Genomic DNA, 17,037 nt, shown 5'->3' with positions numbered 1-17,037 from the left:
AATGAGCTCGGTGTTTAGGTCAGGTAGAGCCTTGTGGGTCCTGGTTTTATCCAGAGGATGCTGTGGAGCCACTGGAGGGGCTAGAGCAGGAGGAACATCATCTGGCTTAAGCTCTGGAAGAATCTTTCTGGCTGCTCTATGGAGAACAGGCTTAAGGGGGCAAGAGGAAAGGCAGAAAGTTCGGCTGGAAGCCAGGTATTAATGCAGGTGAGAGATGACGTGCATCTCTACTAGGCTGGTGGCGGAGGTGGTGAGAAGCTGTCTCACTGGGCGTATTTTTTAAGTAGCCCTGACTAATAACACAACCTCTGTGCTTAAGACCATCATGTATGTTTTTCTGGGTCTCACTCTCTTGAATTTTAAAGTGAAGATAAGAAGACCATACTTATCCCACAAAATTGTTGGAAAAGGCTAAGTCTACATTATATGCAGAGGTGCTTTAAAAGCTGCATGATGTTACATAAATGTTAGTTTCTCATGTGTTCTCCAATTTACTAAGTGATAATACAGCTTTTTCTCAGTTGCTCGGGCCAAAATTCTTAGATTCCTCCATTTGGCTTTGTGTGGTATATTTCCCAGTGAGGGAAAATGGAATGACTCTATCTCTGTGTCAGGGATTTTTCTTTGCCCGTGGCTTCTTGTTTTTAGGAAAATGTCATTCCATGACAAGTGAATTTGATGAGAGAAGAAAGTGTATCGAGAAATTCTGGCTTCGGGTGGCTTTATGAAAATAAGACCTAAAATATAAAATCCTCCCCCGTGAGCAAAATCTAGAAGCTTCTTACCAGTTCTAAGGAAGAAACCAACCATAGATGTACTTATAAAGTGCTTTCTTTAGGGTAAAAAGAGAGAGAGAGCAGTGATTTGTAGAGTAAATGCGCAAGGTGGCTGGGAGCTTAATGGCTGGAGGTGGTGCGTTTCCAAGGATGAGCCTGCGGGCTGGGGGGCCGCAGGGACAGACTGTGGGAGTCTGGCTCCCCTTTCATTGGATAGCCTTGTGTAGGTCACTCAGTCATGTCTGACTCTTTGCAACCCCATGGACTGTAGCCCGCCAGGCTCCTCTGTTCGTGGGATTTTCCTGGCAAGAATACTGGAGCGGGTTGCCATTTCTTATTCCAGGGGATCTTCCCCATCCTAGGGATCAGGCCGGCGTCTCCTGTGTCTCCTGCATTGGCTGGCCGATTCTTTACCACTAGCGCCATCTAGTGGAGGCGCCTCTCTTAAATGGGGGAAATGATAGCGCCTCCTATAGGGTCACTGTGTTGTAGAAGTCACATGCTGAGTGCAAACGCTGGATGTGGGGACAGAGTCAGTTACAGGATCTTCATCATCACCTGGTGAAGCGGTTCCTGGGCATTGAAGGCCACGCCCTGCGGAGTCCACAGCAGCTCATCAACCAGCTGCACCTTTTTCTTTCATTGTCTCAGATTTTGGCACTTTGCAGTGAGCTCTCTTGAGTGAAGGATTCTTCAGTCATTAAAAATAAGAGCTTGAAAACCACTGATCTAACACCTCCTCTTCCTCTCCTCTGAAGTCGCTCAGTCGTGTCCAACTCTTTGCGACCCCATGGACTGTAGCCTACCAGGCTCCTCCATCCATGGGATTTTCCAGGCAAGAATACTGGCGTGGGTTGCCACTTCCTTCTCCAGGGGATCTTCTCAACCCACAGATCAAACCCAGGTCTCCTGCATTGTAAGCAGGCTTTTTACTGTCTGAGCCACACCTAGCTAGAGTAATGCAGGATGAAACATGACCGGAAAAGGCATCCTGCTACAAACACCTGGGAAATTCAAATAAAATGTAAAAAGAAAAAAAGTCCTTTTAAATGTATAGTATTTAAATGCAGAAGTATATATGTACAGTATTTAAATCTACAGTATATAAGAGTGTATTGGAGAAGGAAATGGCGATCCACTCCAGTATTCTTGCCTGGAAAATTTCGCAAACAGAGGAGCCTGGCTGGCTGCAGTCCATGGGGTAGCAAAGAGTCGGACACGACTGAGCACACATACACACATAGAAGGGTATATGAGAAAGTAAGGGAGGTAATACCGGAAACAGAAACTGGAAAACGAGAATAGTGAGAGTGACTGAGGTGTGGGAAGCAGGAGAAAAGGCTTGCCTTTTAATGTCTGACGGGGACTCAAGGTCCCTGGAGGACACGTATCCTTCTCAGGCACAAGTGAAGTAGCTACAGAAAGTGGTGACACATTTAACCACAGAACACTTTGCAAACACTAAAGAGCTGATACCAGGACTTTCCTGGTGGTGCTGTGGCTAAGACTCCTCCTCACTGCCAATGCAGGGGACCAGGGTTCAGTCCCTGGTCAGGGAACTGGATCCAACTTGCCACAAGTGAGACCCAGCACAGCCAAAGATGGAGGTGTGGATGGGAAGCTGATACCATATGTACTCTGCTCTCTTATTCCTGGGGATTTTTTTTAGTATTTCTGTATAAATTTTTGGCTGTGTCGGGTCTTAGTTGCAGTTTGCAGGCCTAATTGCCCTGAGTCACGTGGAATCCTAGTTCCTCGACCAGGGATCAAACCTGCCTCCCCTGCATTGGAAGGTGGGTTCCTAACCACTGGACCACCTGGGAAGGCCCAACCCTATGGATTTTAATTGGTAATATTAACAACGTAGCCAAAAGCAACTCGTACATTTGCAAACTCAAAAACACACCTGTAAATAACTTGTGTGTCAAAGAGGAAAGCATATTGGCAATTTAAAATACTCAGAATGAAATGAAAGGTGAGTATCTACACTTGGAGGAAAGAGCTAAAATTTTGAGAGAAATGTTATAGCTTTAAATGCCTATCTTAAAGAAGAGGAGAAGAAGGTCGTGAAGAAGCAGCAAGATGGAAATCAATGAGCTCAACGTTCAATTCGAGGAATTAGAAGAAAAATACATAGTCTAACATAGAAAACCCACAGAAAGCAGCCGTATATAGAAAATAATGCTGGAAACAAAAATTGATACACTGGAAAACAAAAAAATATTAGAATGAGCAAACCAAAAGGCTAGGCCTTTGAAAAAAATGAGTGAAATAAGCAAATCTCCAGGCAAATGATCCAGAAAAAAGAAAACATATACATGCTATAAAGAGTGAAGACAAGGGCATGACTAAGAGACGTGCATGTGTGCATGCTCAGTCGTGTCTGACTCTGGACTGTAGCCCTTCAGGCTCCTCTGTCCATGAGATTCTCCAGGAGAGAATACTGGAATGGGTTGCCAATTCCTCCTCCGGGGGATCTTCCCTACCCAGGGATCAAACCCACGTCTCCTACATCTCCTGCATTGGCAGACAGATTCTTTACCACTGAGCCACCTGGGAAGCCCAACTTAGAGACAGTAGAGGGTTTTTGAAAATATTATATCACAAAATTTTATGACAAAAAATTTGAAAATTTACATAAAATAAACAATTTCCCAGAAAAATAGAATTCACTAAAACTGATTCAAACAGAGATACAATACCTGAATATACTAATGTTATCAGTGAAACTGTGCCTCCCTAGATGTTTAAATCCTAAACCCCACTGACGCAGATTATGACATTGTTTGGAAAATTGGTAATTAGTTCAGATGAGGTCATGCTGGAGTGGGGTGGGCCCCTAACCCAGTATGACTGGTGTCCTTATGAAGGACAGTGAAGGCTGAGACTCAGGGAAGATGGAGCCGGATTTCGGAACCCTGCATACACAAACCAAGAAGAGTAAGGACAGCAGGTCGTCACCAAGGCTGGGAGAAAGCATGGAATAGATTCTTCCTCTGAGCCTCCAGAAAGTACTGACCCTTCCGACCCCTTGATTTTAGACTTCTGGCCTCCACGGCTGTGAAAGAATAAATTTCTACAATTTAAAATTGCCCAGTACTTTGCTGTGGTAGCCCTGTGAAATTAATATAACTGATAACCATTAGATTGAAATGATAGTTTAAAACCTGCACACATAAACACAGAGTGGTCCATTTCAAACACCGAGACAGGTAAACCAGGCCCCTGCGAAGGTTCCCTTCTGGAATCCCCAGCAAGTTGGTGGTGCTGATGGGTGGGGGAGTGATGGGTGGGTGGCATGCAGGAATCAGAGAGTAAATAGACCCATGTCAAGCCTTCTGGTGACAACACAGGCTTCTCTCTTCTCCCTAGGTACTTCAAGGTGATGGAAAAATAATTCTCTATCCCGATGAGATTATCTTCCAAATTCTCTTTCCTGATGGATCAGGCCAGATATAGTATCCACTGGAACACAGGGACAAATACGATGCCAGGAAAGTTTGTGTTTCCGGGCCAGGGCATGGGTTTTATTGGGGCCTGCATCGCTCTTCAGGGCTCTCTGCCTTCTGCAGGGAACCCCAAGGGACTACTTGTGCCTTAACCATCTCCCAGTTATCCATCGGGACACCTGGCTATGCTCATCCTCAGTATAAAAGAAGGCAAGTTCATGTACATCATTCTGGAAGACAGTGCAAAAACATGCATCCGGGCCTTTATCAACAACTCTGGCCATGCCACCTTCCATGATGAAAATGGAGACATCTGGTAAGCCTGGGGCATGAGTCCCAAACACCCCTCCCTGCGGAGAAGCACTGTGAGTAAGGTTTTGATTCCCAGTCTGCACAGCCGTCCTCTTTCTGGGTAAGCCTTTCTCTCGCTCATTCACTTAGAATTCATCCGTCCAACCCATACGTGGGGAGCTGGGTGTTGTGATGAGCCTGTAAGACAGGCCCCTGACCTCAGATGGTGCCTCAGCCTTTTTGCACCATTGCTTCCCCTCCAGGACATAGCAGTCACAGACTCAAAAGCTGGAGTAAGCTTTGGGTTTCGTCTCCTCTCACTTAAGAATCAAACTTCACAAGAATGACCTTAGAAAGATCCAGTGCCCCCTCTGTTCCAGGTGCCGCTGAGAGAAAGGTATGGTTAGTGCACTGGAGGTACATGTATTGTATTTTAAAAACATAACTTCTAAAAATTTCATTGTAACTAACTTGGCTGTTATGTTCCCGTTTCTGGTAATGGTAGGGAACCTCATCTTACCCATTCAAGGTAATTCAGTCACTTTAGAACTTCTCTCCATCTCTTTGGTGTAAGAACTCTGTCTTTTCAGGATTTCTCCCTTGCCTTCTGTTCTAGTGGTCACAAAGTGGAGAATGCCTAGTCTCTTGAGCCAACTTTATACTTCTTGATAGTTAAGGCCAAATTTTAATTCCAAAGAAATATTTTCACCCTCCAGGCCTTGGTTTTTAGGAATATTTTCCCTGTTATGAGGTTTTCAACACCATTTGCTAGTTGACTACTTTCTTCTCAGGTGTATCTGCTCTTCCTAGAGGGCCATTTGTATAGAAATTGATGTCTATAATATTACAAAGCTACAGTAATTAAAACGGTGTGGTCCTGGCACAAAAGCAGACATATGGATCATTGGGACTGAACAGAGAGCCCAGAAATGAACCCACACATCTACAATTAATCTTCAACAAGGGAGGCAAGACTATACAATGGAGAAAAGACAGTCTATTCAGCGAGTGGTGTTGGAAAAGCTGGACAGCCTCATATAAATCAACGAAGTTAGAACACCCCATCACATCATATACAAAGATAAACTCAAAATGTTTTAAAGACCTAAATATAAGACATGACACCACAAAATTCCTGGAAGAGAATATAGGCAATATCTTCTCTGACATAAATCATCACAATATTTTCTTAGATCAGTCTCCCAAGGCAAAAGAAATTAAAGCAAAAATTAACAAATGGGGCCTAATAAAACTTGAAAGCTTTTACACAGCAAAGGAAAACATAAACAAAATGAAAAGACAATCCATGGACTGGGAGAAAATATTTACAAATGATGCAACCAACAAGAGTTTAGTTTCCAAAATATACAAACAGCTCATGTAATTTAATATAAAAAAAAAAAAAAAAAACCAACCTAACAACAACAAAAAAAAATGGGCAGAAGCCTTAAACAGACATTTCAAAGAAGATCTACGGAAGGATAATAGGCACATGAAAAGATGCTCAACATCACTTATTATTAGAGAAATGCAAATCAAAAGTACAGTGAGATATCACCTCACATCAGTCAGAATAGCCATCATTAAAAAGTCTACAAATAATAAAAGCTGGAGAGGGTGTGGAGAAAAGGGAACCTCCTGCATTGTCGGTGGGGATATAAACTGGTGCAGCCACAATGGAAAACAGTATGGAGGTTCCTAAAAAACGAAAAATAGAGCTACCGTATGATCCAGCAGTCCCACTCCTGGTCATATGTCCAGAAAAGGTGAAAAACCTAATCCAAAAAGAAGTCCATCAACAGATGAATGGATAAAGATGTAGTGTGTGTGTGTGTGTGTGTGTGTATATGTGTGTATATATATATGTATATATATACAGTGGACTATTACTCAACCATAGAAGAGAATGAAATAATTCCATTTGCAGCAACATGGATGGACCTAGAGATTATCATACTAAGTCAGAGAAAGACAAATATATATCACTTATATGTGAATTCTAAAAAAATAATACAAGTGAATTTATGTACAAAACAGAAACATACTCACAGACAGAGAGAACAAACTTATGGTTGCCAAAGGGGAAAGGGTAGAAGGAGGACAGACTAAGAATATGGTATTAACAGATACACACTGCTCTATATAAAATAAACAACAAGGATGTACTGTACAGCACAAGGAACTAGTATCTCGTAATAACCTGTGATGGAAAAGAATCTGTATATAAAACTGAGTCACTTTGCTACATATATACCTGAAACTAACACAATATTCTTTTAATTTATTTTAATTGGAGGCTAATTACTTTACAATATTATAGTGGGTTTTGCCATACATTGACATGAATCCGCCATGGGTGTCCATGTGTCCCCCATCCTGAACCCCCCTCACCTCCCTCCCCATCCCATCCCTCCCTCAGCGTCATCCCAGTGCATCAGCCCCAAGCACCGTCTCATGCATCGAACCTGGACTGGCGATCTGTTTTACATATGGTAATATATATGTTCCAATGCTATTCTCTCAAATCATCCCACCCTCACCTTCTCCCACAGAGTCCAAAAGACTGTTCTATACATCTGTGTCTCTTTTGCTGTCTCACACATAGGGTCATCAATACCATCTTTGTAAATTCCATATATATGCATTAATATACTGTATTGGTGTTTTTCTTTCTGACTTACTTCACTCTGTATAATAGGCTCCAGTTTCATCCACCTCATTAGAACTGATTCAAATGTATTCTTTTTAATGGCTGAGTAATACTCCATTGTGTATATGTACCACAGCTTCCTTATCCATTCGTCTGCTGATGGACATCTAGGTTGCTTCCATGTCCTGGCTATCATAAACAGTGTTGCAATGAACATTGGGGTACACGTGTCTCTTTCAATTCTGGTTTCCTCAGTGTAACACAAATATTTTAAATCAACGGTATGTCAACAAGAAAAGTGTTTTTAAAAGAAAGACTTTGCTGTCTTAAAGTGAGAAGAAAGCACTGCATACAAGAAGCACCAAGGAATGGGGCCAAGAAACTTTATCTCCAACAGTATCTGCTACACACAGTAGGGGCTCTTCTCCTAAATATCGTTAAATATTGGAAATAAGAGACCATGAGGAAAATCTGCTTTTATTTTCTTGATAAGGAAACTTCAGTTCAGTCGCTCAGTCATGTCCGACTCTTTGCAACCCCATGAATCGCAGCACACCAGGCCTCCCTGTCCATCACCAACTCCTGGATTTCACCCAAACTCATGCCCATTGAGTTGGTGATGCCATCCAGCCATCTCATCCTCTGTTGTCCCCTTCTCCTCCTGCCCCCAATCCCTCCCAGCATCAGAGTCTTTTCCAATGAGTCAACTCTTCGCTTGAGGTGGCCAAAGTACTGGAGTTTCAGCCTTAGCATCAGTCCATCCAATGAACACCCAGGATGGTCTCCTTTAGGATGGACTGGTTGGATCTCCTTGCAGTCCAAGGGACTCGCAAGAGTCTTCTCCAGCACCACAGTTCAAAAGCATCAATTCTTTGGCGCTCAGCTTTCTTCACAGTCCAACTCTCACATCCACACATGACCACTGGAAAAACCATAGCCTTGACTAGACAGACCTTTGTTGGCAAAGTAATATCTCTGCTTTTTAATGTGCTGTCTAGGTCAGTCATAACTTTCCTTTCAAGGAGTAAGCATCTTTTAATTTCATGGCTGCAATCACCATCTGTAGTGATTTTGGAGCTCCAAAAAATAAAGTCTGACACTGTTTCCACTGTTTCCCCATCTATTTCCCATGAATACCAGACCACCTGACCTGCCTCTTGAGAAACCTTTATGCAGATCAGGAAGCAACAGTTAGAACTGAACATGGAACAACAGACTGGTTCCAAATAGGAAAAGGAGTCCGTCAAGGCTGTATATTGTCACCCTGCTTATTTAACTTCTATGCAGAGTACATCATGAGAAACGCTGGGCTGGAAGAAGCACAAGCTGGAATCAAGATTGCCGGGAGAAATATCAATAACCTCAGATATGCAGATGACACCACCCTTATGCAGAAAGTGAAGAGGAACTAAAAAGCCTCTTGATGAAAGTGAAAGAGGAGGGTGAAAAAGTTGGCTTAAAGCTCAACATTCAGAAAACTAAGATCATGGCATCCAGTCCCATCACTTCATGGCAAATAGATGGGGAAACAGTGGAAACAGTGGCTGACTTTATTTTTTTAACTTGGGTGCAGAAAAAATGATGAGTCATTTGCCCCGAGTCATACATAAAGTCCCAGGAAAGAGGTTTTATGGAATTTTTGACTCGGCTTGAACTAAAGCAGTATTTTCAATGATCAAATAAAGTTTGCAAGAGAAAGCACATCTTAGGGCAGCACACCCAAACCCAGGGGGAAGGGCGGTGCTGAGAGCTGGGGAAAGGCTGTTCCCTACCCCCTACCTCAAGATTCCGATTCTGCCCATCTGGGGCGGGGCTGGAGAGGGGCCTTCTCTGTACAGGTGCTTCATCCTCACAGATACCCCATGAGCAACATACTGTTATTATCTGCATTTTACCACTGAAGCTGAGGTACAGAGAGTTTAAGTAACTGGCCCAGAGTCACACAGCTTGCAAGTGACCAAGTCAGGCTATGAACCTAGAAAGTCTGACTCCAGAGTCCGGGTTGTTTTGTCTTTTTTTGTTGTTTGTTTTTTTAATTGGAGGATAATTGCTTTACAAAAGTCTAGGTTTTTTTCTAATTCATTACACGCATCACAGCTTCTCGGCTAGGTGAAGAGGGGTGTGGTCGACAGGCTGGGCTCAACGGTGAAGGGACTTAATAGTTTGCACTTGGCTCAATAGGAGTGGGAAGCAACAGGAGGACCTAGTGTTGGGGACTGACCAGAAGGTGACCGAGGCTGCCCTGAGCAGGTCTGAGCCGGCCTCTCCCTCTGAGCCGAACTTAAAGGCCCCTGGACAGCTTGGATGAGGCCTGGCAGGTGATCTGAGTGACCCAGACTGCCCCAAAGCCCGCCTTCTCCTGACTAGCCCAGGGCTCAGATTCTCTCCCCTTCTGTGTTCAGTTCCCGAGAAAACCTTCTGCACCGGTTCTCAGGACAGACCGGTGGGATGAGAAAAGCAGAAGCCAGGGCAGACGGATATATGATGGGCTTGAAATGCCAGGAGAGGATGCTCGCAGGAGAGCAGGGCTTGGGCTGGGAGAGGGAGGAACCCACCAGTCCACAGTCACCCACGGCTGGTTACGCGGGCACCAGGCGCCGTGCGGGGACAGCATCCGCCCGGGAGCCACACGGATGGGGACCCTGCACTCTGGACTTCCAATTATGTTTCCATATTAGTGGGAAGGACGGATGATAAGCAAGGATGGCCGATTCTCATTATTCAAGATAGTTCAGTTCTGTCAAGTCTCAAGGACATGAACTAGCAAACGCTGAACCGTTGCTTCCGGGGGAAGGATGCCTGTATACACGTTACATCGAGTCACAAACGTGCACGGGGCAGAATTTGAGTTGCCTGGTGCGCACGTTCCCAGCTGCTCTGCTTTCTTGACGCAGCTCTTAACACGGGAAACAGGGGATGGAGCAGGGAGGGGAAGGGCAGGTGGTGCTGGGAAGTCCAGCCCTGGGGCTGGTGGGAGCCAGGATGGGGTGTTTCTAGGACGTGAGCGTATCCATGTGTGTGCTGCTGCGGTGCTTGCCCAGTCATGTCTGACTCTTTTACGACCTCATGAATTTAGCCCGCCAGGCTCCTCTGTCCATGGGATTCTCCAGGCAAGAATACTGGCGTGGGTTGCCATTTCCTCCTCCAGGGGATCTTCCCGACCCAGGGATCGAACCTGCGTCTGCTGCGTCTCCTGCATTGGCAGGCAGGTTCTTTACCACTGAGCCACGTGGGAAGTCCCTATAATGTATATACACACACCTCTTTCCCTGGGGAGCAATGGTTTACTATTTGCTAACTCTGTGTTTGAGGCAACTTTATGGAATCTAATTATAGCAAATAATGAGAATTAACGTGTATTAGTAAATTATACGAAGAAACCTAACTAAGGCTGAATTGTCATACTGGGACCCAGAGGGGCTGGTCAAGGAGGGCTTCTCGGAGGAGGTGACATTTAAGCCAAGACTTAGAACCCACTGTACCACACAGGCTGGAAGAACACTTTCTCCAGGGAGAGGGGACAGCATGGCAAAGCCTTGAGGAGGTCAAAAGCACACATGACCCGGAACTGAAAGGAGCGACTGGGTGTGAGGGGCTAGGGGCAGGCCTTGGCTGAGGGGCTGCACCTAGTCTGGGTCCTGGGGGCAGAGGCTGGGCCAGGCGGGAGCCGGGGAAGGGCAGGCCTGCATTGCAGGGGGAGGCCACGCCCCCCAGCCCCTCCCACCCCGGGCCCAGCATTGCGGCTGCCTGATGCCTTCTTGGTCTAGGTTGAGCCTGAGCCAAAACCTGGGCTACTACTTCGCCAAAGATGAGTACCAGAAGGCCTGGAACTGGTGGGATCTCAGCCTCCACGTGCACGCGCCCCCCATCCAGCCCATCTCCCTGAAAATCAACCAGTACATCGAGGTGCAGATCAGGAGCCAGGACAAGATCATCTTCCACTTCACCCACCACAAGAAGCACATTTGCTTAAACCTGGGCACCAAGTACAAGGTTCGGCCCCAACTCCCCACCTTGCCTGCCAGGCGGGAACCACCTGCTCCTGGCCACTGCGGGTTGGGGGTGGTCCACGCCCTGGCCTCCGGGCTATGTTCTGCCTCAGCCCAGGCCCTAGGGAAATGAGACCAGCTTCAGGGACCAACGTGTGACCATGTACAAAGGCCGTCATTTCCTAGAGGGGTGGGATGTGGAGGGTGGGAGGGAAGTTCAAGAGGGAGGGGACACTGACAGCCAATTCACGTTGTATGGCAGAAGCCAACACGACGTATGTAAACAAAGAGGCAATCAGCTAACATCCGAACACCCTGAGATTCAGAGTTTAGGAAACTGACATCCTCATCCTGGACAGGCCCCAGGGGAGCCCCAGATGGAGGTGGGGCTCACGGGCAGACATTGGCCCCCTGGCTGTGGCAGGGCTGTCTCCTGCTGCGCTAGGGAGTCCGTGGGGAGCAGCCAGATGCCCCCAGGAGGGCACAGCCTTTGGTTTGGGGTCAGGTTGGCATGTGGCCTCAGCCCAATCACTGTAGCCTGTGTGTCCAGAGGCACAGGTCAAGTGTCTTGGGGAAGCAGAAGAAATGTCACTGGTGGCAGGACTGGGCACTCAGGTTTGCCCTGGAGAGACTCGGTCCTGGAAGGGTCCAAGAAGACTCTGCCCACAGGGTCCCAGTCCTGCTGTGGGGGGCACGTGGTATCCAGGCAACATTAATCCTCACCCAGCCTTCTGTGAATTCCCCCAGTACATCACCCTGGAGATGCTGAGCGAAATGAGAAAGAAATCAGTTCTGGAGATGGAAGTCAGTCCCATGGCTCAGAAGATCCAGATCCTTCTAGGGAAAATGAGTAGGATCCTGAGGCTGTTGACCATCCCCGACTTGGAAAACTTCATTTGGTGCGTCAAGATCTTGCCAACAAGGCGACACAGGTCCGAGCAGGAGCTCGCTCCCGCCAAGCTCAAGCCATCACCCAGTTGTCCCAGAGGGGCTTTGGCAGGTGCTGGATGTCTGGGGGAGGTGGAGTTGTCAAAAGCCCCAAGGAAACCCCCAAAGCCCTAAGCTGTATCTCATGAGAGCTGGTTTGTAATTTGGTACCTACCACAGCTCCTTGGTTTGGTGGGGCAGAGTTCTGGGGGGTGGGGGGCAGAGACAGGACTGACAGCACCTGTGGCTGGGCACAGAAGACTTAAGCATGTGCCCTGAGGGTATCAGAGGCAAATTGTTTCAGAGAATACATGTCAACACCTGTCCCGCTGGCTTCTACTGGTCATTTGAATGCAGAAGTTCTTTCTAGTCCTTGGGTTGACTCAAGACACAGACTGTCTCAAAGCCTAGCTCCACCCATTGTTGACTGTGTGACCTTGGGCATGTAGTTTCCTCCCTCGGTTTCCTCACCTGTAAAATGGGTCTAGAAACAGTAGCCTCACAAACACCCCCTCTTCTGCCCCTGCCAAGTCAGAGGGACACTCACTCAGTAAAGCAGCACCAGCCTGCAGCCAGTCCCTCAACTGGGGGAGGGAAGCCCAAAAGGACCCACAATCAAAGCCTCTTCAATCTCTGGGCCCCTTTTGGTCATTGGTAACAGTTACCAACTCGAGTAGGTAAAGCAAAATGGGAAACGTGTGATCTGGGTGGAAGGTGCAGTGGGTCTCCGGTCCAGAAAGGACTGGTGTGTGGGAGGCCTCCAGAGCCAGGACTATCATTCTCAGCTCAGTGACACTCGTCTTATTCCAAAGACGTGCTTTCTAGGCATCTCAGTTTGTGTGGCTTTGTCTCCTGATCTTTCTCAAAGACTCCAGTGGTCTCCGATTGGCCTGGCTTGATTAGGTCACTCTTGGTTCAATCCAGTGTGGTAGGGAGGGCGGGGTTATGTCTTCTAACCATAGCTCCTAGTTGATGTCAAGCATGGGGAGGGGCAGTCGTTTCTAGAAAAGGGGGGTTTGGGAGCTGAGGGTCCTGTACAGCATGCCTTTTCTACATCCCTGAGACACTGCAGACTTTCCAAAATGACCCCAACTGCAGCCTGAACCAAAAGAGTGTGGGAAACCCCTTCTTCCTTGCTCAGCCTAGCAACTAGCCAATCCCTGCTGTGAACAGACACAAAAGCCCTACTTTTGCAGCTGGGCTCTCCTGCCTCCAAACCCTCACCAAAGTCCCATCCTCACTCCAAACCCAGACAACTGTGCACCTGGGGTGGGTCCGGGGTGGTCGGGCTGGTAGCAGCGGGCCCTACCGGCCACTTCCCCTCTGACTCTCACATCTTATTGGCACGTAGCATCACCAGCTACTACTACAGTTACTTTGCTGCCAGGCAGTGAGCCACAAACGCTGCCAGTGACCACTGTGGGGAGCAAAGCATCACGGGCCAACGTCCACATTTACGGAGCTTGTTGGTTTACACCTTTGCTGGGTGTGGGCAGGGGCCCCTTCTCTTACCAGGCGCTGGAGACAGAAGCTCCGGGGTCGAGTCTCAGCAGCAAATAAATCCTCCAGGCCTGCCCACATCTCAAAGCCCCGACGTTTCTCCAACATGTGCCCTGGAAGCCGATGGTCCTGGTGGGGGTCTTGGCACCGCCACATGCCAGCTGTGCGACCTCAACCAACGCAGGGAGCCCCTCTGGGACTCCATTCCCTCCTCTGTAACAGGAGGACAACCACAGAACACAGCTCGCAGGTAGAGGATGAGAACAGATGGTGTTGGGGAAGTGCTCGGCGTGGGGCTTCCCAGCTGTGAGCGCTTAGGATCATCAGCCAGTGCCTCCCCTGGTCCTGCTCCTTCCAAGAAACCCAAAAGCGTGACTCACCCCATAATGCAGAGATTGTCAACAGGTGGCCTCAAAGAGGCCTTGGGTTTGGTCGGCTCCCTGTTTTAAAATATTCTGACTTCCCTGCTGGTCCAGTGGCTAAGACTTTGCACTCCCGATGCAGGGGTCCCGGGTTCTATCTCTGGTCAGAGAACAAGATCCCGCATGCTGCTACTAAAGATCCCGTGTGCCGCAACTAAGACCCAGCACAGCCCAGCAGATAAATAAATATCTCTTCAAAATCTTCAGGGACTTCCCTGGGTGGTCCAGTGGCTAGGACTCCGAGTTCCCAACGCTGGGGTTCCTGGGTTCAGTCCCTGGTCTGGGAACTGGGTCAAACATGCTGCAACTAAGACCCAGAACAGCCAAATAATTGAATAATAAATATTAAAAAAAATCTTTAACCATTAAAATATCTTGTTGCCAGCACTTACTTAGATGCGATATTTCACAGAGATTTTTTGCATTTCTAACTTCTCTTGCAGCTGTTGCTCTGTGTGAGTGTTATCATGGACCAGACAGAATAACCCAGCAGCCAGGGACTACTTCATAAGGAAAAGTGAGGCCCCTAACCGATGAGGAATGTAGTGAAAGCAGCTAGGTGACCGGGAACTAGGAAAACCCAGCCCCCACCCTCTGTGTTAGCTTGCTAGAGCTGCTGTAGCAAAGGACCACACGCTGGGTGGCTTACACAACAGAAACTGATCGTCTCAGGTCTGGAAGTCGGAAGTCCAAGATCAAGGGTGTGGAAAGAATGTAGCCCAGGCCCACCTCCCAGCTTCTAGGAGTTCCTTTGTCTCTGGCAGTCTTCATATGGCCTTCTCCCTGTGTGCGCACCTCTGGATCAAATTTCCCCTTTCCAGGGACTTCCCTGATGGCCCACTGGTTAAGAATCGGCCTTGCAACGCACAGGATGTGGGTTCGACTCCTGGTCTGGGAACTAAGATCCCACATGCCAAGGAGCAACTAATAAGCCTGTGAGCTACAACTAGATAGCCCGCGAGCTGCAACTAAGAGTCGTCACAGCCAAGTAAATGTTTGTTTAATTTCCCCTTTTTATAGGACCACCAGTCATGCTGGATGAGGGACCTGCCTTTTTACAGTGTCTTAGCCAACTACATCTGCAACAACAAGCTGGTTCACAGACACTTGCTGCTTGGGTAGCAGGAGAACTCTCGAGACAGCAAGTGCCCCCTGACCTCTCCACACCTCCCGCCCCACACCACTGCCCGGGGCAGTGTAGGAGGAGAAACCCCCTCCCCCGTGCCTGTCGGCACAGCATCAGCACGCTACAGAGCCTCACTCTGCACCAGCTGGCGGTGGAGAAATGTTCTCTGGGCCCGGCTCCAGAATCTCAAAGCAGGGCCAAAAGGGGGTGGATTTGGAGGTGAGAGGCACTCCATGGATACTGACACAGAGGATCTTCCTTCTCCCTGCTCCAGCATTAATGAAGCATGGAGAATCACACACACACACACACAAAGTCAGCTTGGCCAAGACGGAAGCAGCTGCAATCATGCCAAGGCCAGGACACTGCCAAGGCAGTGCACCAACACTTCCTGCTTTGGAAACAACGACAAAACCTCTGCACCTCTAAAGCTTCCTCTTCTCATTCCTCTGGTCCTCCGGCTTCTGGTCTGTCCCCCATACCCACATTTCCTTCCAATAGCCCTTTCCTGCTCCAGTCAGACATGATGCATTCTGATGCTTACACTCCAGGACCCTGATGGATACAGAGCATGAGCAGTAAGGAGATGGGGCTGGACACATAGATGCGCAGGGGTCTGAACAGCCTGCGTGCTGTCAGGAGTTGTACGCAAAGGGAAAGGAGAGCGTTAGTAAGCCTAGGTTCTTGTAGTAAAAATACCTCAATATTCCCAGCAAGGAATATTGAAAATGAGGGTCTTGACTCAGGGCAATGGCACTGTAAATAGAGGAGGGGAGGGAATAAAGGAGGGGGGAAGGAGGGGTAGAGGACAGGCAGGACTCGGTAGGAATGGGATGGGGAAGGGAAGGCTATGTGACTTGGGTCCACGGGGATTCTTTCAACCCGTACTTACTGAGCATCTACTGCAGGATCTGTTCTAGGCACCAGGTACAAAGCTGTCAACAGAGCAGCTTACAACCTGCAGTGCGGAAGACAGACAATAAACTAGCAAAAGACACCATTTGTTGGTATGAAAACAGGTGAGGGAACAGCAAGTGCTGGAGATTGGGGGTTGCTGTGTATATCCCAGGGTTCTGCAACTCCACCACTCTCCACATTGGATAACTGTGCGTTGTAGGACGCTGGCCTATGCATCATAAAATATTTGGCCATTCTAGTTGCTTCTCCAGCTACTAATAGAAACCAATGAAACCTCTACCCCTGTGCACACATACACACCAGTCACGACAACCAAGAACGTCTTTCGATGTTGCCTAATGTGTTCTTGGTGGCAGGGGCAGGGGTCATCTTATTGAGAACTACTGTTGTAGATCGTGTTTGGGTTTTCTGTTTTGTTGTTTGATGCCCCAGCACATGTCTGTCTTGGCAAATGTCCCATATACTTGAGAAGAATGTATTCTGCAACAGTTGAGTATTCTGAATTAAGCAATGAGGAGACGCAGGGACATCGACTCTGGTCCATTCTATAACTAACCTGGTGGTGGTTTAGTCACTAAGTCGTGTCCAACTCTTGAGATAGATTTATTAAAAAAAAAAGTCAATGCCAATGCCATGAAAACAAGCAAACAGAAACCTTAAGAATTTCTACATTAAAAGAGACTAAAGACATGTAACCACCAAGTAACACATAAGCACTTGGGTAAGAAAAAGCTATGAAACATTTTGGGTAACAACTGAGCAAAGTGAAATATGGACTACATAGGAGATACTACTGAGTTTTTGAAGTGTGATACTGGTATTAGGGTTATGTAGGAGACTGTGCCTACTGTTTGGAGATGGATGCTTAAGTATTTAGGGGTAAAATGTCATGATGCCTGCAGCTTACTTTCAAATAGTTCAGCAAATGAACGTGAAAGTCGCCCAATCATGTCTGACTCTTTGCGACCTGACCCCATGGACTATACAGT

General features: G+C 47.4%; 1 protein-coding gene across 1 annotated transcript in view; it reads left to right on the top strand.

Annotated features, from left to right (window-relative positions):
* The window catches only part of ERICH6B (glutamate rich 6B), a 53,542-nt gene extending 41,178 nt beyond the window's left edge, over window positions 1–12,364 (top strand). Inside the window, exons 14-17 of the mRNA XM_027557055.1 lie at window positions 4,149–4,234; window positions 4,389–4,541; window positions 10,934–11,159; window positions 11,903–12,364. Coding sequence (XP_027412856.1) covers window positions 4,149–4,234; window positions 4,389–4,541; window positions 10,934–11,159; window positions 11,903–12,217 — 780 coding nt within the window. The 3' untranslated portion in view covers window positions 12,218–12,364. The remainder of the gene's footprint in view (window positions 1–4,148; window positions 4,235–4,388; window positions 4,542–10,933; window positions 11,160–11,902) is intronic.
* Window positions 12,365–17,037: the final 4,673 nt, after the last annotated feature.

This window comes from Bos indicus x Bos taurus, chromosome 12 (genome assembly GCF_003369695.1).
Source record: "Bos indicus x Bos taurus breed Angus x Brahman F1 hybrid chromosome 12, Bos_hybrid_MaternalHap_v2.0, whole genome shotgun sequence".
In the NCBI taxonomy this organism is placed as follows: Eukaryota; Metazoa; Chordata; class Mammalia; order Artiodactyla; family Bovidae; genus Bos; species Bos indicus x Bos taurus.
Note: the sequence above shows the minus strand (reverse complement) of the source record. Positions and strands in the feature narration are given on the sequence as shown.